At 50.0% G+C, this 20,590-nt stretch overlaps 1 protein-coding gene across 1 annotated transcript in view; it reads right to left on the bottom strand.

Moving 5' to 3' along the window:
* The window catches only part of LOC125467100 (hepatoma-derived growth factor-related protein 3-like), a 117,555-nt gene extending 97,258 nt beyond the window's left edge, over nucleotides 1-20,297 (bottom strand). The window contains exon 1 of the mRNA XM_048562519.2: nucleotides 19,633-20,297. Within this exon, the coding sequence (XP_048418476.1) occupies nucleotides 19,633-19,716 (84 nt within the window). The 5' untranslated portion in view covers nucleotides 19,717-20,297. The remainder of the gene's footprint in view (nucleotides 1-19,632) is intronic.
* Between the last annotated feature and the right edge of the window lie 293 nt (nucleotides 20,298-20,590).

Below are 20,590 nucleotides of genomic sequence, written 5' to 3'. Positions count from 1 at the left end.
AAACGCGCAAGAGGACCAACCGCCTATTTGAGGAACTGCTCCTCAGAGACTCTGACAGTTCTCCTTATAGAAAAGGCTTTTCTTTGATTGGTTGGCCCCACATTGCATTTTCCCATTGGATGGGTATGTTATGGGGGTCACAGTATCAGTTGCATAATGAAAGCCAAAGAAGTTGAGCTTGAAGTGGCAATCATACATCTAGGAGTATAGGTCTCCAAACAGTCAAAGATAAAAAGGAACTATGCAGTCCGATTGATTTAAATTCCCAAACTACACAGGTTGTAAGAGCGTGGGATTTCAGCTACTCTAATCCTACCTGAATATATTTAGTGGAAAAAGGTATAGTGTATAAAAGATCCTTAAAGTTCATTCAGAAGAATCTCCACACCCAGTACCTGATAACAGACGCAGTTCTGGACGTAGGGGGAGAAAAGTCTGGGCAGGCAGAAAAAGCATAAGTGGAAGAATACTTTAGTGCTAATGTTTAGTTGGATTTGGAATAGTTATAGAAACAAAAGATGATGTCAGTCCAAAAATAGCAAGTCCAAGAGATGACTTGATTAAAAACACTGGGGATAGTCATACACCTCAAGTACTACAGTGGATCAAGAACGCAGCTCACCATCACCACCACTTTCTCAAGGGCAAGTAGGAACAGGCAATAAATTGAGAAGATTTTAGCTCAGGTTGAGGTTCTGGATGTGAGTTTGCTCGCTGAGCTGGAAGGTTAGTTTTCAGACGTTTCGTCACGTTTTTTCTAATGTGAAAAAAAAAACTTTATTCATAGAATGTACAAAAAAATAAAACATTTACACACCTACCCAGTCAAGCAAGCCGCTCCGGGTTACCCAGGGGGTACGTACACCAACTAAAAGGCAAAAAAAAATCAAAGAAGAAAAAACACAAAGCAAAGAAAATAGCCCGGCAGTCGTCTCCCCGCACAGTCCACGTTGGCCCCCTGACCTGTTGGGGAGGGCGCCAGCTGGGCCCTGTTACTAGATAGGGCCCTTTTTCTATTCTGGACGAGGGGTTTCATACCGTGGTCTTTCACCACCGCGCCTTGGCGGCGGCTGCCGCAAGCATCAGCGCGTCCCTCAGCACGTAGTCCTGGACCTTGGAGTGCGCCAGTCTGCAACATTCGGTTGGGGTCAGTTCTTTCAGGTGACAGACCAAAGAGTGTCTTTCACCGCACTGATGGTCCGCCAGGCGCAGTTGATGTTGGTCTCGGTGTGCGTCCTGGGAAACAGCCCGTAGAGCACGGAGTCCCGCGTCACGGAGCTGCTCGGGATGAACCTCGACAAATACCACTGCATCCCCCTCCAGACCTCCTGCGCATAGGCACAGTCCAGAAGGAGATGGTCGACAGTCTCGTCCCAACCGCAGCCACCTCGAGGGCAGCGTGCGGTGGCGCAGAGATTCCGGGCATGCATAAAGGATCTCACTGGCAGAGCCCCTCTCATCGCCAGCCAAGCAATGTCCTTGTGCTTGTTTGAAAGTTCTGGCGATGAGGCAATCTGCCAAACGACTTATGCAGTCTGCGTGGGGAACCACACGATGGGATCCACCCTCTCCTTTTCCCGAAGGGTCTCGAGGATACTATGTGCTGACCACTGCCTGACGGCCTTGTGGTCAAAGGTGTTTTCCTTCAAAAATTTCTCCACAAAGGACAGGTGGTACGGGATGGTCCAACTACTCGGAGCATTCCGCGGCAACGAGGCCAGGCCCATCCTTCGCAACACCGGGGACAGGTAGAACCTCAGTAAGTAGCAACACTTGGTGTTCACGTACTGAGGATCTACGCACAGCTTGATGCAGCTGCACATGAAGGTAGCCATCAGGGCGAGGGTGGCATTCGGTACGCCCTTTCCCCCATTTTCCAGGTCTTTGTACATGGTGTCCCTGCGGACCCGGTCAATCCTCGACACCCAAATGAAGTGGAAGATGGCCCGGGTGACCGCAGCGGCGCAGGTCCAGGGAATAGGCCAGGCCTGTGCCACATACAATAGAACTGAAAGCCCGTCGCACCTGACAACCAGGTTCTTACCCGCGATGGAGGGGGCCTGGAGCGTCCACCTGCCCAGCTTGTGCTTCAGTTTGGTGATACATTCCTCCCAAGTCTTAGTGCACGCCCCAGCTCCACTGAACCAAACACCCAGCACCTTCAGGTAGTCTATCCTGACGGTGAAGGGGATGAAGGAGCGGTTGTCCCAGTTCCCGAAGAACATGACCTCGCTCTTACCCCTATTGACTTTGGCACCCGAGGTCAGTTCAAACTGGCCGCAGATGTCCAACAGCCTACTCACCGACCGACGATCGGTGCAGAATACGGCGACATGGTCCATGTACAGGGAGGTCTTGACTTGAAGGCCTCCACTGCCTGGGAATAGTCACGCCCTTCAGGCTCACGTCCTTCCTGATGGATGCGGCGAAGAGCTCCACACAGCACACGAACAAGGCAGGAGAGAGTGGGCAGCCCTGACTGACTCCAGATCTGACGGGAAAACTCCGATTCCCACCCGTTGATCGAGGCTGCGCTAACGATGTTGGTGTAGAGCAGCCGGATCCAATTGCGGATGCCCTCCCCAAACCCCAATTTGGAGAGGACGTCCCTCGAGTAAGCATGAGAGACCCTGTCGAAGGCCTTCTCCTGGTCCAGGCTGACGAGGCAGATGTCCACCCGCCTGTCCTGTACGTAGGCGATCGTATCCCTGATGAGCGCGAGGCTCTCAGCGATCTTCCTGCCCGGCACAGCACAGGTTTGGTCAGGGTGAATCACTGACTCCAGGACAGACCTGACCCGGTTGGCTATGACCTTGGCCAGGATTTTGTAGTCCACGTTCAATAGTGAAATGGGACGCCAATTCTTAATTTCTTCCCTCTCCCCCTTCCTCTTGTAAATGAGGTGATGATGCCCTTCCTCATGGACTCGCACATTTCCCCTGCCCGAAGCGCACTATCGTACACCTCCAGCAGGTCCTGGCCGACCAGGTCCCACAGAGCGGAATACAGCTCGACCGGTAAGCCGTCATTCCTGGGAGTCCTATTCCTCTCCAAAGGACTTGAGAGCTCGGGTCAGCTCATCGAGGGATAATCGGCCGGTCCAGCCACTCCCTCGTGCCGTCGTCTAAGACCGCTGTGATAGACGACAGGAACGACACGGAGGCCGTGCTGTCCGTGGGCTTCGTGTCGTACAGTCCGGCATAGAAGGATCTGCTGATCCTCAAAATGTCGGGCTGAGACGACGTCACCGAGCCGTTGTCCTCCTTCAGCCGGCTAAGCACAGAGCTCTCTTTGTGCACCTTCAGAAAGAAGAAACGCGAGCACGTCTCGTCCTACTCCACGGAGCAGACCCTGGACCGGAACATTATCCCGGAGGCCTACGCGACGAAGAGCGAGGCTTGCTGGCCCCTCACCTCGGGGAGGTCCTCCGTGACATCGACCCCCATCAACTGCAGAAGGAGCAGGTTCTGCACCCTTTTCTGGAGTCGCGGCAGCTTTCCCCGCCTCTCTCTCGCCTTCCGAACTCCCTTGTGGACAAAGAACCTCTTGATGTTCTCCTTCACCGTCTCCCACCAGTCGCCCGGAGACTCAAAGAGGGGTTTCACGGTTCTCCAACCGGCATACCCCCTCTTAAGCTCCTCGACGTTCTCTGGGGCAACAGAGTTGTGTTGAGCTTCCACGTCGCCTTGCCGGCTGGCTGGTCGTCCTGTAAGTGACAGTCGGTCAGCAGGAGGGAGTGGTCAGAGAAGAACACCGGCTCGACGCCGGTGGACCTGACCGAGAACGACCATGACACAAACAGGAAGACTATCCTTGAGCGAATAGACCTGTCTGGCCGCGACCAGGTGTACCTCTGCTGTGCTCCGTCTGCAGGGGTGCTGAAGACATCGAGCAGCTTGGCGTCCTTCACTGTGCCCATCAGGAATCTGGACATGAGGTCCAGTTGACTCCCCCCACCCGCTGTCCCAACGTCGGATCTTCCATTTGCATCGATGACGCAGTTGAAGTCTCCGCCTAGGATGACCGGCCTGGACGCAGCCAGGAGTGGAAGCTGCTGCAGGACGGCCAACCGCTCACTCCGTAGCGCTGGGGCGTACACGTTGATCAGCCTCAGGGGAGCGTTCCTGTAGGTGACATCAGCCACTAGGAGGCGCCCCCTCCCCACCACCTCCTGAACTCGAGAGATGGTGAGGTCACGCCCCCGCAGCAGAATAGCCAGGCCCGAGGAGCGACAGTCGTTACCCCTCGACCAGATCGAAGGCCCACAGGCCCAGGCGCCAGACCATTTCCCGTACCTGCTGAGATGTGGTATCCCGCACTCCTACAGAAACAGGAGGTCCGCCTTGATGGTGGTCAGGTAGGCCAACGTGGACACACATCATGCGGTGGACTTGACACTGCGCACATTAATGCTCACAACCCGTACCCCCATTGTGGGCAGTGACCGCAGTAGCCTCCCCAAGTCCAAGGTCCAGCCCCACCATCTGTCCCTTCATGCCCATTGCCCGGGCTAACTGCTGGACGCTCTCCGGGCTCAGGAAACCGTCCGTGCTGCCTTCTGGGTGGCATCGCCGTGTCGGGGGTACGGAGGCAGGAGAGTCCAGCTCTGGGTCAGGCTGGGGACGCGCTGTTTCCTCCTTCCCGCCTGTAAGTTCCGGGGGGCCCTCCAGTGCCCCAGCGGCACGTGACTGGGTGTCGGAGGGAGCCTCAGGACGCCTCACGTCACCTGGAAGCGTGGTGCTGCTTTCCTTCTCCCTTGAGATCTTTAACTTCTGTTTCGGGTGGCTCCTCTCCGAATCCCCCTCGTCAGAGGAGCTCTTATAGTCCCCCTGTAACTGCCTCTTCCCGCCTGATGGTTGCGGTTCCTGGGCCCGCCGACGCACCTTCCTCCTCGCTTTCCGGACCGTCGTCCACTCCCCTGGGTCGCCTGTCGCTGCCTCCATCGACTCTGGGTTGTCCGGGGGGGGGGAGCAGCAGCAGAGCCTGCAGGGGGCGCTTTGCTGGCCTCGGGCCCATCCTGTGGGGCTGGGCCCTCCTGCACATTAGTGGGGTCCTTGCAGGGCCCTGGTGCCTTCCTCTCCTCCGGGGGGGTGCTGGCCCCGCATTGCCCCTGCCGGCGACCTGGGCGTAGGCTGGTCCCCCGCTGCGGGCATGCCCTATAGAGGTGGTCCGCTTCCCCACAAAGGTTGCAGCTTTTCTCTTGTGGGCAATCCTTTGCAAGGTGTCCCTCCTCCCTGCAGTTCCTGCAGATGGTGGCTTTGCAGTCGGCCGCCACGTGACCTGACCTACCACAGGCATGGCAGACTTTAGGTTGCCCTGCGTAGGTCAGGTAGCCCTTGCTCCCGCCGATCGCGAAGCTGGATGGTGGGTGTACAATGTTCGGGTCCGCGCCCATCCTCAGCGTCACCTTGACCTGCCTCTTACTGGTCCAGATGCCAAAGGGGTCCATGATGTCAGTTAGGTCCCCTTCCACCTTCACATACCTTCCAAGGAAGGTCAGGACATAACTGCTGGCACATGCCAGTTGTACATGTGTACAGTCACCATACGGCTCCTCTGCGCTGGCATCACAAACAGCGGGACAGCGGTCAATACAGAGAGGGGGCCCTCACCTCCTTTCTCCTTGAAAACCTCCAGGAAGCGCTTGCAAAGCTTGGGACTCCTGAAGGTCACACCGTAATAACCTCCTCCGGGGAAATCCTGCAGGCAGTAAGTGTCCGCAGCAGCGAACCCGCAACAGTCCAACAGGACCCTCTTCACGAAGGAGGTGCGGTCTACAGGTTCACCTTCATCCACCTTCTTCACGGAAACACGGATGGTGTTCTGGACCCCCTGACCTGGGGCACGAGCACTTGCCGCAGCCATCGTTGCAGGTTGGCTGCTCCCCTGAGCCAGCGTTAAGCCGAAGCCAGCATTAAAGGTCCACCGGTTGCAAGGGTGCACAGCCAACCCGACGTCTTCCTTTCACCTCCAACACAGCGCTCTCCTCCTCTCGGTCCACAAGAGTGGGTCTTTATTTTGTTCCGGATGTAAGCTGGTTCACTGAGCTTGAGGTTTGTTGCCAGATGTTTGGTCACCATTCTAGGTAACATCATCAGTGAGCCTCCGGTGAAGCACTGGTGTTATGTCCTGCTTTCTATTTATCAGTTTAGGTTTCCATGGGTTGGTGATGTCATTTCCTGTGTTGGTGGTGTCATTTCCTGTGTTGGTGGTGTCATTTCCTGTTCTTTTTCTCAGAGGATGGTAGATTGATTTGAAGCCAATGTGTTTGTTGATGGAGTTCCGGTTGGAATGCCATGCCTCTAGGTACAGGCATCCTCTGAGAAAAAGAACAGGAAATGACATCACCAACCCAAGGAAACCTAAACTGATAAACAGAACGCGGGACATAACACCAGTGCTTGATCGGAGGCTCACTGATGATGTTACCTAGAATGGTGACAAAACATCTGGGAACAAACCTTCCAGCTCAGTGAACCAGCTTACATCTCGAACACAATAAAGACCCACTCTTCTGTGGACTGGGAGGAGGAGAGTGCTGTGTTGGAGGTGGAAGGAAGACGTCGGGTTGGCTGTGCACAATTGCAACTGGTGGATCTTAATGCTGGCTTTGGCCTAACGCTGGTTCAGGGGAGCAGCCAACCTGCAACGATGGCTGCGGCAAGTGCTCGTGCCCCAGGTCAGGGGGTCCGGAACACCATCCGTGTTTCTGTGAAGAAGGTGGATGAAGGTGAACCTGTAGACCGCACCTCCTTCGTGAAGAGGGTCCTGTTGGACTGTTGCGGGTTCGCTGCTGCAGACACTTACTGCCTGCAGGATTTCCCCGGAGGAGGTTATTACGGTGTGACCTTCAGGAGTCCCAAGCTTTGCAAGCGCTCCCCCCCCCCCGGAGGAGAGGAAGGCACCAGGGCCCTGCAGGAACCCCACTAACGTGCAGGAGAGGCCCGAGGCCAGCAAAGCGCCCCTCCAGGCTCCGCTCCCCCCCGACAACCCGGAGTCGATGGAGGCGGCAACGGTCCAGAAAGCGAGGAGGAAGGTGCGTCGGCAGGCCCAGGAACTGCAACCATCAGGCGGGAAGAGGCAGTTACAGGGGGGCTATAAGAGCTCCTCTCTGACGAGGGAGATTCGGAGGGGGCCCACCCAAAGCAGAAGCTAAAGATCTCAAGGGAGAAGGAAAGCAGCACCACGCTTCCAGGTGACGGGAGGCATCGTGAGGCTCCCTACGGCACCCAGCCACGCGCCGCTGGGGCCCTGGAGGGCTCCCCGGAACTTCCAGGCGGAAAGGAGGAAACAGCGTGTCCCCAGCCTGACCCAGAGCCGGACTCTCCTGCCGCTGTACCCCCGAAGGGGGGGGATGCCACCCGAAAGGCAGCACGGATGGTTTCCTGAGCCCGGACAGCGTCCAGTAGTTAGCCCGGGCAATGGGCATGAAGGGACAGATGGAGGGGCTGGACCTTGGACTTGGGGATGGTACTGCAGTCACTGCCCACAATGGGGGTACGAGTTGCGAGCATTAATGTGCGCAGCGTCAAGTCAACTGCGAGATGTGTGTCCACGTTGGCCTACCTGACCACCATCAAGGCGGACCTCCTGTTTCTGCAGGAGTGCGGGATACCGCACCTCGGCAGGTACGGGAAATGGTCCGGCGCCTGGACCTGTGGGCCTTCGATCTGGTCGGGGGGTAATGACTGTCGCTCCTCGGGCCTGGCTATTCTGCTGCGGGGGCGCAACCTCACCATCTCTCAAGTACATGAGGTGGTGGGGGAGCACCTCCTAGTGGCTGACATCACCTACAGGAACGCTCCCCTGAGGCTGATCAACGTGTACGCCCCAGTGGTACGGAGTGAGCGGTTGGCCGTCCTGCAGCGGCTTCCACCCCTGCTGGCAACATCCAGGCCGGTCATCCTAGGCGGAGACTTCAACTGCATCATCGATGCAGATGGAAGATCCGGCGTGGGGACAGCGGGTGGGGGGAGTCAACTGGACGTCATGTCCAGATTCCTGATGGGCACAGTGAAGGACGCCAAGCTGCTCGACGTCTTCAGCACCCCTGCAGATGGAGCGCAGCGGAGGTACACCCGGTCACGGCCAGACGGGTCTATCCGCTCAAGGATAGACTTGCTGTTTGTGTCACGGGCGTTCTCGGTCAGGTCCACCGGCGTCGAGCCGGTGTTCTTCTCTGACCACTGCCTCCTGCTGACCGACTGTCACTTACAGGACGACCAGCCGACCGGCAAAGCGACGTGGAAGCTCAACACGACTCTGTTGCCCCAGAGAACGTTGAGGAGCTTAAGAGGGAGTACGCCAGTTGGAGAACCGTGAAACCCCTCTTTGAGTCTCCGGGCGACTGGTGGGAGACGGTGAAGGAGAACATCAAGAGGTTCTTTGTCCACAAGGGTGTTTGGAAGGCGAGAGAGAGGCGGGGAAAGCTGTCGCGACTCCAGAAAAGGGTGCGGAACCTGCTCCTTCTGCAGTTGATGGGGGTCAATGTCACGGAGGACTTCCCCGAGGTGAGGGGCCAGCAAGCCTCGCTCTTCGTCACGTAGGCCTCCAGGATAATCTTCCGGTCCAGGGTCTGCTCCGTGGAGCAGGACGAGACGTGCTCGCGTTTCTTCTTTCAGAAGGTGCACAAAAAGAGAGCTCTGTGCTTAGCCAGCTGAAGGAGGACGACGGCTCGGTGACGTCGACTCGGCCCGACATTTTGACGCTCAGCACATCCTTCTATGCCGGACTGTACGACACGAAGCCCACGGACAGCACGGCCTCCGAGTCGTTCCTGTCGTCTATCACGGCGGTCTCAGACGACGGCACAAGGGAGTGGCTGGACCGGCCAATATCCCTGGACGAGCTGACCAGAGCCTTCAAGTCCTTGGAGAGGAATAGGACTCCCGGGAGCGACGGCTTACCGGTCGAGCTGTATTCCGCTCTGTGGGACCTGGTCGGCCAGGACCTGCTGGAGGTGTACAACAGTGCGCTTCGGGCAGGGAAAATCTGCAAGTCCATGAGGAAGGGCATCATCACCCTCATTTACAAGAGGAAGGGGGAGAGGGAAGAAATTAAGAATTGGCATCCCATTTCACTACTGAACGTGGACTACAAAATCCTGGCCAAGGTCGTAGCCAACCAGGTCAGGTATGTCCTGGAGTCGGTGATTCACCATGACCAAACCTGTGCTGTGCTGCGCAGGATGATCGCTGAGAGCCTCGCGCTCATCAGGAATACGATCGCCTACGTACAGGACAGGCAGGTGGACACCTGCCTCGTTAGCCTGGACCCGAAGGCCTTCGACAGGGTCTGTCATGCTCACATGAGGGACGTCCTCTCCAAACTGGGGTTTGGGGAGGGCATCCGCAATTGGATCCGGCTGCTCTACACCAACATCTTTAGCGCAGTCTCGATCAACGGGTGGGAATCTGACAGTTTTCCCGTCAGATCTGGAGTCAGGCAGGGCTGCCTGCTCTCTCCTGCCTTGTTCGTGTGCTGTGTGGAGCCCTTCGCCGCATCCATCAGGAAGGACGTGAGCCTGAAGGGCGTGACTATCCCAGGCAGCGGAGGCCTTCAGGTCAAGGCCTCCCTGTACATGGACGATTTCGCCGTCTTCTGCACCGATCGTCAGTCGGCGAGTAGACTATTGGACATCTGCGGCCAGTTTGAACTGGCCTTAGGTGCCAAAGTCAACAGGGGTAAGAGCGAGGCCATGTTCTTCGGGAACTGGGACGACTGCTCCTTCATCCACTTCACCGTCAGGACAGACTACCTGAAGGTGCCGGGTGTTTGGTTTGGTGGAGCTGGGGCGTGCACTAAGACTTGGGAGGAGCGTATCACCAAATTGAAGCAGAAGCTAGGCAGGCGGACGCTCCGGTCCCTCTCCATCGCGGGTAAGAACCTAGTTGTCAGGTGCGAGGGGCTTTCGGTACTGTTGTATGTGGCGCAGGCCTGGCCTATTCCCTGGACCTGCGCCGCTGCAGTCACCCGGGCCATCTTCCACTTCATTTGGGGGGGGGTCGAGGATGGGCCGGGTCCGCAGGGACACCATGTACAAAGACCTGGAAAATGGGGGAAAGGACGTACAGAACGCCACCCTCGCCCTGACGGCTGCCTTTGTGTGCGGCTGCATCAAGCTGTGCGCAGATCCTCAGTACGCAAACACCAAGTGTCACTACTTACTGAGGTTCTACCTGTCCCCAGTGTTGCGAAGGATGGGCCTGGCCTCGTTGCTGCGGAACGCTCCAAGTAGTTGGACGGTTCTGTACCACCTGTCCTTCGTGGAGAAATTTTTGAAGGGAAACACCTTTGACCACAAGGCCGGCAGGCAGTGGTCAGCACATAGTATCCTCGAGACCCTTCGGGAAAAGGAGAGGGTGGATCCTGTCACGTGGTTCCCCACGCAGACTGCCGAAGTTGTTTGGCAGAATGCCTCATCAGCAGAACTTTCAAACAAGCACAAGGATATTGCTTGGCTGGCGGTGAGAGGGGCTCTGCCAGTGAGATCCTTTATGCATGCCCGGAATCTCTGCGCCACCACACGCTGCCCTCGAGGTGACTGCAGGGGGGGATGAGACTGTTGATCACCTCTTTCTGGAGTGTGCCTATGCACAGGAGGTCCGGAGGGGGATGCAGTGGTGTTTGTCAAGGTTCGTCCCGAGCAGGTCCGTGACGTGGGACTCCGTGCTCTACGGGCTGTTTCCCAGGACGCACACCGAGACCAACATCTACTGCGCCTGGAGGACCATCAATGGTCTCCCCACAACTTGCTGGTCTGCCAGCTGAAAGAACTGACCCCGACCGAATGTTGCAGACTGGCGCACTCCAAGGTCCAGGACGACGTGCTGAGTGACGCGCTAAAGCTTGGGGCAGCCGCCGCCAAGGCGCGGTGGGGAAAGACCACGGTATGAAACCCCTCGTCCAGAATAGAAAAAAGGGCCCTATCTGGTAACTGGACCCAGCTGGCGCCTTCCCCAACCGGTCAGGGGGCCAACTGGGACTGTGCGGGGTGACGACTGCCGGGGTATTTTATTTGCTTTGTGTTTTTTTCTTCTTTGTTTGTTTTTTTTCCTTTAGTTGGTATACGTACCCCCTGGGTAACCCGGAGCGGCTTGCATGACTGGGTAGGTGTATAAATATGTTTTATTTTTTGTACATCTTATGAATAAAGTATATTTTTTCAAATAAACAAAAAGGTGACGAAACGTATGAAAACTAACCTTCCAGTTCAGCGAGCAAACTCACATCCACAGGCAATAAATATTAGTCTAGTCGGTCAAGCCAATACCCCATTAATAAATTAAGAAAAGATCCTGAGGTGGTTTGACAGAGTGTATGTCATTTTGTTTGTTGGAGAATCAAAAACTAGGAGGTTATGTTCCAAAATAATGGGTTGCACTTTTAAGAGAGATGAGTTTATATTCTCTCAGATGGTTGCCAGCCTTTTGAATTCTCTTCCTCAAAGACAGTAGAAGCACAGTTCTTGGATAATTTGAAGGCAGGTGGATAGATGCTTAGTGAGCAAGGGCATGAAATATTATTGGGGGTAGGTAAAAATATGGAATTGAGGTTACAGTTTAGAAGAACAAGGGGTTACAGATACATAGCAACACAATCACCTGCAAGTTCCCCTCCAAGCTACACACCATTCTGACTTGGAAATATGTCTCCGTTCTTTCATCAAAGCTGAGTCACATTCCTTCAGTTCCCAACTTATACATCACACAATCTGCAACATGTCAATGAGATAGTTCACCAGCATTTTCCCATGGCTAATTAGGGTGGTAAAAAGTACTGGAGTTGCCATTGAAGTTCACACCAGGTGACTGCTCTCATTAAAGTGAACCTCACAAGGGGTTAAAACCACAGAAGCAGCTAACAACAAAGATTAAGTCTAGAAAAAGGTCTTCCTTAAAACTGCATTTCTTACATGTCATGTCAGATTGTGACTGAGAGGTTGATTAATACCTTTAAGTATGATTCACACAATATGTTGGGATGGTTTCACTCATTTCAGTCCAGTGACATGGGAGCTGCCAATGGAACCCACTTCCAACAGGTTGGCAAGAGCTGTGACTGGCAGCTCAGCTGGCCAATCACTGATTATTTTGCTCACCTCAGCAGCAGATGACTCCTTAAGATTAGGCCCAATTAGATTCAGGATTGTTGCTAGTCTGTGGTTTTGAATTTAGCCTATTGTCAGAGGCAGGCAAGGATATTGCAACACCTTTGTTATTTTCTGATAAGTGGTTTGAAATTCACCAAATCAGCATTCTGTTTGTTCATTTGTAAAAATATATCAGCATGTAGGTTTACAAATGACCTTGACTCACTAGAGTGCTAATCAGCTCATCTCCAAAGTACAGAATAAATGGGGATGTGCAAGATTACAATGTGCACCTTGAGAAGTTCCATCGTTATCGCATGCATGGTATTATAAAAAAAAATTGGAAATGTGGTGTCTTTTTAGTAAACAGCCATTACCTCTCTATTTAAGAGAGGACCTAGTACTACACAGGACTTGAGACTGATCGGTTATACAGTTCAAACCCTCCTTACACCCTCCTTTTAAAACTTCAATGAGGCAAATCTAGAATGAAGATATGGCAAGAGTAAATACCATCTCCTCTACCCTAGAGACAAAAAAAACCCACCGATTCCAGAGTTAAAACCTAACTAGTATAGTAAAAATAGAAAGTTGAATTTATATAGATCGTTTTACAAGCTGAAGGAACTTTACAGCCAATAAAGTATTCAATACTGTATACTGAAGGACTTTTAAAGTATACTCACTCTTGTGACAGAGGAAGCACTGCTGCCAAATTGCAAACAGTAAGCTCTCACAATCACCAGTATGATGAATGACTTGAACATCTGCTTTTATTGATATTGGTTGAGAGATAAATATTGGCCTGGACACTGGGAGAATTCCTTTGCTTGGCTTTAAAAAAAAACGTTGCGGGATTTCTTTTACTTCCACTTGAGAGGGCACATGGGGCCCAAGTTTATACGAAGGACACAAATTATGCCAAAACATCTCAGTATGGAGTAGATGAGTAAAATTCCTCATGACCTTAATGGATTGACTTTTGCCTCAGGCAGCTCGGCAACATATTCAGCGGACCATGCAAGGACACAAACAGAAGGGAACACACTTCACCCATTACTGGAATATCTTGTACTGGAAAGAGCACCACAACATTATTAAAAAGATTTATAACAAAGCAGTAGCATGATATCTGTGTTAAATTCACACATGGTGTGATTCAGAATGGACACTTGTTCTGAAAGCTATAGTTCAAACATCTCAAAACTTTGGCTTGCAGCACAAAGCAGCTGATTTGGTAGAACTCTCACTTCAGAACCATAAAATTGTGTTCAAGTTCTAATCCAGCACAAAAATCCACGCTGATACCCTGGGATATTAGTGAGCAAAGGTTGCCCTGTCACAAGTGCCATCTTTCAGCATTCAGTCTGCCCATTCAGGTGGGCACAAGAAGAACCCTGAGCACTATTGTGACTAAGGGCAATGAGTCACTCTCGGGGTTTGGCCAATGTCTATCCCTCAGTCAGCATCACAAAACTGATGGTGTGGCCATTGTCACAATGATGTTTGTGGGAGTTACTGGCATATAAATTAACTCAGATATTTCCTGTACAACAGTGGCTGTGCAGTGCTTATCACTGTAAAGCACTTTGGGATGACCTGTGATTGTGTAAGATACTACATAAATCCAAATCTTTCTTTTTAAGCCAAGGAAAGCAAACCCACGTAACAGATGGATCAGAAATCTCAGGCTGTTGCCTGTGTTCTAGGGAGGTCCTATTGCAAATAATTGAACAAAGAACTTAACAGAAGCAGGAAAAGAGCCATTTCCATCCTTCTCCTCTTATTTTTAACTGTTCAAAATCATACCTGCCTTACTTTTGCAGGTATGACTTCGGCTATTGTTGATGGTACATAGCATTGTAATTATTCGTTGTGCAGAATTCTAATTATGGTTGTTGTTCTGAAAGAACCCCAAGCAGAAGTCAGAACAAGCTAATTTCTCAGAACAGCAGTGCATGTGCTAATGAAAGGAATGGGGGATGGAGCGGTTTGGGCAAGTCATTAAACATGAGTAAAGTGGAGCCCATAAGGGATATGGAGGAGCACATTCTCTTCCAGGGACATTCGAAGGAGCCTCTTGGTAAAACAAGACCACACTTTGAGAAGAATGACCTGGAGTAATTTGTTACTGCCTACCAAACTGTGTAAAGATAAGCTTGAGAGTGTGAAGTCCGTTATTAACTCTGTACAGTTATACAGAAGGGCAACACCAACATGCACTGTCATTGGCTGTAAAGGGTTTTCAAACATCTCCATATCGTGGTGGATAGACAAACACATGTTATTTTATATACAATGTCCTTAAACTAAAATATATTCCATGTCACTTTGCAGAGGTATTTCTAAACACCAGTCCAACATTTAACATGATGGAACTTTATAGGCAACAGTAAGGCCTCAATGGAGGGAGGTGGTCACACAAACACAATATTGTTCATGAATGTTCAGGTTTTTAGTTTAAGATCAGGTATCTACAATGGCAAGATTTTATTTATACAGTGCCTTCAATCATAGCCAGATTGAATATGTTTACAAGTTGGATGGAGGGAGTCTAACAGAAAGTTTCATAGATCCAGCAGTCTCCTTCTCCACGTCACTACCAGACACGCACGGATGTTTAGCAAAGGAACGTGATGGGAAGCTGGTATAGCTCAAACTTTCAAAGTAGTAAAAACTGATCCCATAAATTCTGTCTCCATTCAGCTAAAATAATGTTAGAGAGAAGCAGGATTGAACAGCCACAGCTACAACACACATGGGTGAACCAGCTGGTGGATTATCAGGTGACCCTGTTCAAAGGCATATTACGCACCCTCAGTCTAAGTGGCTCCTATCAACAGCTGGCTGCCGATCATCTCATCTACTCTAACCACCAGACAGCATTGACAAAATACACAACAAACCAGGGTAGGGAAACAATAAACTACCATGCAAATACCAAAATTTGCATTGTAAATCCAGGGAGTGGTTTTTTTTGCTGATGATGCAGAATAAAGTTGCAGTACATGACCTCCAGACTCCTCAGAGCCTCAAGACAAATCAAGTATACTCTCCTTTTGTGTGACAAGTACATCTCCAACAACATTCCAGGACCTCAACATTTTTCAGAACAAAGCAACTATTTGACCGGCACCCATCTTTGGCCGTAAACATGTGCACCACACTGCCCCAAAATTACTGAATCCCCCACTATTAACTCCTTGGGGGTTACTACAGACAATAAACTGAACTGTACTAGTCATAATAAATATAGGCTGCAACAGCAGATCAGAGTCTATAAAAATCTGCAATGAGTAACTTATCTACTGTCTTCCCACTGAAAGTCCAGGAGTAAAAACAAAAGCCTTGCTGATAATGTGAGACTACATCTGGAGTGTCATGTGCAGTTTTAGTCTCCTCACCCAAGGAAGCATAAACTTGTCAAGAGGAGTGTAACAACGGTTCACCAGACTGCTCCCTGGAATGGGTATTACTGTTCTCCAGGAAGACCCTGGGTCCAAATTCTCCAAAATTTAGGAGAATGAGACACATATAAAATGCTTTCAGGGCTCAGCAGTGGAGATTAAGGAATGCTCTTTCATGTGGTCTAAAGGGTCTTGAACTATGGGATAAAGTCTAAGAATAAAAGACAAACCATTCTGTGAAGGCTCAAATCATGGAGTATAGTCAAGACATCAATCGTTAGTTTTCTAGGTATTAAAGGTTATAGGGGATATTGCAAGAAAATGGTGTTGAGGGAGAAGATTAGCCATGATCCAGTTGGATGTTGGTGCAGGATTAAGGGGATGAATGGCCTACTCCTTTTCACATTTCACCCTGTTCTTGTGAATTAATTTGATAGCACTTTCAAAGAGTCAATATAGATGATTGAATGGCTTCGTACTGTTCTGCATGACTGTACAATAGCTTTTGGAAGACCTGAAAGGAATGCAATGTAACAGGCATCTGGAGTTTAGTTTTAATAGTCAACTGAAGTATTCCGTACTAATTGTGATCATTGTGTGATATTTATTCTGTGCTTCCAACTACAACTGGCATAAGCCTAAGATGAATGACCTCACTCTGAGGATGACAAGTTTGATTGGCTGAAGTTATGATAATGAAAGTACTGTAATTGCTAGCATGGAAACAGCTATGATAATAACAAACAGTAACGATCTATATGTGTTTAAAATAGTAGCCTGTTTCAGATCAGAGCAACAAAATCTGACCCTAAGCCACTTAAGGAGTTTTAGGGCAGATGATAAAAAAACTTTGGCAATTGTTGATGTGGAGGAGAGGAAAGAGAGGTGGAAGCTCTAACCTGAAGTTTTTACCAGGTAAAAAAGTATAAGCGGATATACTGAAGGCAAATTCATCCAATGACCACTGATTATAATCAGATTTAGTGTATGATAGCAAGTTAGCCATATATAAAAATTAGATAGTTTCTATTAACTCCCTTTTAAATTCTGCAAAGTGATCATTTGTCCTAAGAATTGTTTAAGAAAACAAAGAGGTGGCAGATGAATTGAAAAAAATATTTTATCATCTAAGTGAAGACTGGTGCAAAGGTAACATCCAATATAAATCAGGGAACGACCAGAATTGGAGCAGTAGAGGTAAGTCAGATGCTTTAGAATTGGAGATGCATACAAGGAGAGGGCGATGTGAGTCTACAGAGGGATTTGTAAACGGGATGTGAATTTTCAGGTCACATAATTGTTCGACTGGAGGCCACAGGTCAATGAGCACGAGGTGATTGGGACTTGCTTATGCAGCCTTCTTGACATACATTGTGATGCTATGAGCATTGGTCCTGTAGAAAGGGAGACCCAAGAATCTTTTTCTTGTGAAAAGAAAAGAAGTGCTGATGAATTGAAAAAGTTTTCTGAATCAGTCTTTACCACAGAATATAAAAGTAACATAGCAGAAGCAATAATACATCAGAAAACGGAGGGGAGGGAGGGACTCAGGAAAAAAGCAGTGAAGTGGTATGAAGTAAATTGTTCAGGGTGCAGGCTGACAAGTGGCTTGATCCTGCTAAAACTTCATGCTAGGCTTTTAAAAGAAGTGACAGGTGAGACAGTCAATGCAATGGTTTTAATTTTTGGAAACTTCCTAAATTTGAGAAGGTCCTATTAAATTAGAAAATAGCAAATGTAACTAACTCTTTCTTTCAAAAAAGAGGGAGACAGAAAGCAATGAACTATAGGCCACTTAGCACAGAGGGAAAATGTTAGAAGCTGTCACAAAGTAAATTATTGCAGGGCAATTAGTCAAGTTCAAGTAACCAAGGAAAGTCAACATGATTTTGTGAAAAGGAATTCGTGCTTAACCAATCTTTTAAGAGATTTTTAAGGACGTAAACTGCACTGTTTCACAAAACGGTGCATATACTGTACTTCGATTACTAGAAAGCATATGATGAAGTGCCATAACAAAAGTTAGTGCAGAAAAAGGGAAGGTCATGATGTCAGGGCTAGCTTATTGGTACAGATAAAAGTTTGGCTAGCTAATGAGAAGCAGCGAGAGTATGGGTAAATAAGATAAAGTGTGAAGCTGGAGGAACACAGCAGGCCAAGCAGCATCTTAGGAGCACAAAAGCTGACATTTCGGGCCCAGACCCCATCTGATGAAGGGTCTAGGCCCGAAACGTCAGCTTTTGTGCTCCTAAGATGCTGCTTGGCCTGCTGTGTTCATCCAGCTTCACACTTTGTTATCTTGGATTCTCCAGTATCTGCAATTCCCGTTATCTCAGTATGGGTAAATGGTTTTTTTTCCCTGGTTGGCAAGGTGCAACATGTGGTGCCAAAGAGATCCGTGCTGGGAATTCTCACCTTGGCCTCCTCACAATCCCACCCATTCCCCATGTTCGCACACACCAAATGATAACAACCCATGCCCATCGGGCCTCATGGCCCCTGAAAGCCCCTATGCCAACTTATCACCAACTCAGATGGATTAAGGCCCTGCCCACCATTTATAAAGGTCCTAGTATCTCTGCAACTCCACAAAAATCCATCATATCATTTCCGAATCATCTTGAATAATAACATCACCTGACAGAATCGCCTACCTTGAACCAATAATTCTTTAGCCAACCTGAAGGCAGAAGATTAATGTTGGACCAGAAGCATACAAAAGGGAGGGAGTCTACAAAGGGATTTATAAATGGGATGAGAATTTTAAAATCATGTAACTATTTGACCTGGAAGCCACAGGTCAAAGAAACAAAGAACAAAGAAAATTACAGCACAGGAACAGGCCCTTCGGGCCTCCAAGCCTGCGCCGATCGAGATCCTCTGTCTAACCTGTCATCTATTTTCTAAGGGTCTGTGTCCATTTGCTCCCTGCCCATCCATGTACCTCACAAGGTCACTGAGAACAAGGTCACTGGGACTTGTTTATAGAGCCTTCCTGTCACATGGTGATGCTATGAGCATTGATCCTACAGAAAGTGGCAAAGTTCTGAAAACAACATCAACACCCTCACTTGAATGATCAAATGCACGAAATAAAGCTCTCACACATTCTGTGCGAGCTTGTTACACACTACAGGGAAAGGCTGGTAAGTTGTGTGACACACTTTATACCAAGTCTGACTGTGTGAGGCAAATTATTTTACTCCCTCCTCACAGAACAGACACTGGGCTCGTGTCAGGAAAACCTGACCTCAAAAGTCATCTCCTGGATGGATGTTAGCTTTTCGGTCACACTTCCTCACCACCTTGCCAACAACACCTGACTGCAAGCATTGTGTGTGTGACAACATGAGTCAGAGCAACGTGATATTGATTTCAGAATGATGAACATCCTACCTTGCATCTTTTTTACCACTTGTCAAAGCAGAACAATAAACACACACACGATAACGTTTACACATGATGTTCCAAAACATTATTACACCCACTGAATGCTGCAACGTTTAATCACCATCTTTATCTCCCCGGGACCAATGAAAATACCTGGGAACCACGGGGTTGATTCTAGTGCCATACAAATTGGGAGCCAGGCCAAGATGTGTGCCCTACCTGCTGGCGAACTGTGACTTCCAACAAGCTTGGAACACTGGATTCATTTACATTTATTTCTGAGCCGAACAGATTGTAAATTGTGAGAATGAGTCACATGAACTGATGCATTCAGTGGGGTGTTCACGTTATCTCCCTCCTCCCCCCATTTTCAGTTGGTATTCGGTCTCTTTTAAGGATCGAGTAAGCGCTCTCTCTCTCTCTCACACACACACACGCACACGCGAACAGTTCAACGACACCAAATCCTTTGAATCCTCTCCTTGCTCAAGGAGATCACTTCGTCCATTCCAAATGCTAATAGTTATATAATGGTTTGTTCGCACAACAACAACAGAAAACATGTCAACCCAGAGGAGAGAGACGGAGGGAGCAGCTTGGCCCCTGGCTCCGGCACTAGGTTGCATCAGTAGCCGGGGGACGGAGGAAGGCAGCGTCGCTGTCCGCCTCCAGCTCCCTCCACCTACCTTCCCCCTCCATCCATGCTTCTCCCCCCCACCCCTTGCCCCCAACTCCTTTACTCACCCTCGCCGGCCACTGCGGGTAGCCCTTCATCTTGGCAAAGACCAGATCGCCAGCCTTGTAGTCTCTCGGCCTCGGTCGAGCCATCTCCCTCTCTCTAACCCTGTGTGTATTTGTACCCAACCCCCCCTCCCCCCCAAACAAAAATAAACACACACCTTCGCCCTGAAACCAGGGGCTTCACGGAGCGAGAAGACCCGGTTCCAAGGAGGAAGGCTTGGATGAAGACAAGGGAGGGGGGGGGGGATAAAAAATAAAGGGGAGGGGTGAAGAGGCCTTGGCTCAACAGCTCCCTTCACACCTTTATTTTCTTGTTTTTTTTACTAAAAAATAAAATCTCCTCCCAGCCCACTCTCCTGGGTTTCCGCTGAAATGCGGAAAGCTGCCGTGGTGTCAGTCCCCTTGGCGGCGAGGCGGTACAGTCGGTGCCCGCTCCGCGATCCAGGCGGCCGGGTTTGACTTCCCCTCATCTCCCTCCAACCCCCCTCACTACAAACGCATGCGCTTATTCTTATTCACTGGCCCTTTTTTTTCCTGGGGAAAGAAAAATACATAAAATCTTCATATCTCTCTCACACACAGGGCTAATGTTTCAGGAGATACTATTTTGAACTTATCTTGCAACATTTTATGTTCGGTTACAACGTTGCTATTGTCTCGTTCCCGAGAAGTTTTCTCCCATCCCCCCCTTCCCCAAAAAAATTCCCCAGATTGTCCAAACTGAGTCAGAGGGATTTTTTTAATTTCCCCAATTATTATTTTCTTCCCTCGGCCGATATGTGAAAATTATTTCTTTTCCCTTTTTTAAACAAAAAGGGGCAGTTTTGTATTTTCCACAGAACAAAATTGCCCAGTCGTGTTTGATGATTCAAGGAAGTAATGTTTACACAGACATCGTCATAAACAAAGAAGGATGTCTTTTGTCGAGATTTCTCGAGTCAGGATCATCTATTTAACCCCG

This window comes from Stegostoma tigrinum, chromosome 33, assembly GCF_030684315.1.
Source record: "Stegostoma tigrinum isolate sSteTig4 chromosome 33, sSteTig4.hap1, whole genome shotgun sequence".
Classification (NCBI taxonomy): Eukaryota; Metazoa; Chordata; class Chondrichthyes; order Orectolobiformes; family Stegostomatidae; genus Stegostoma; species Stegostoma tigrinum.
The sequence above is the reverse complement of the archived record's forward strand: the minus strand, read 5'-3'. Positions and strand labels throughout refer to the sequence as shown.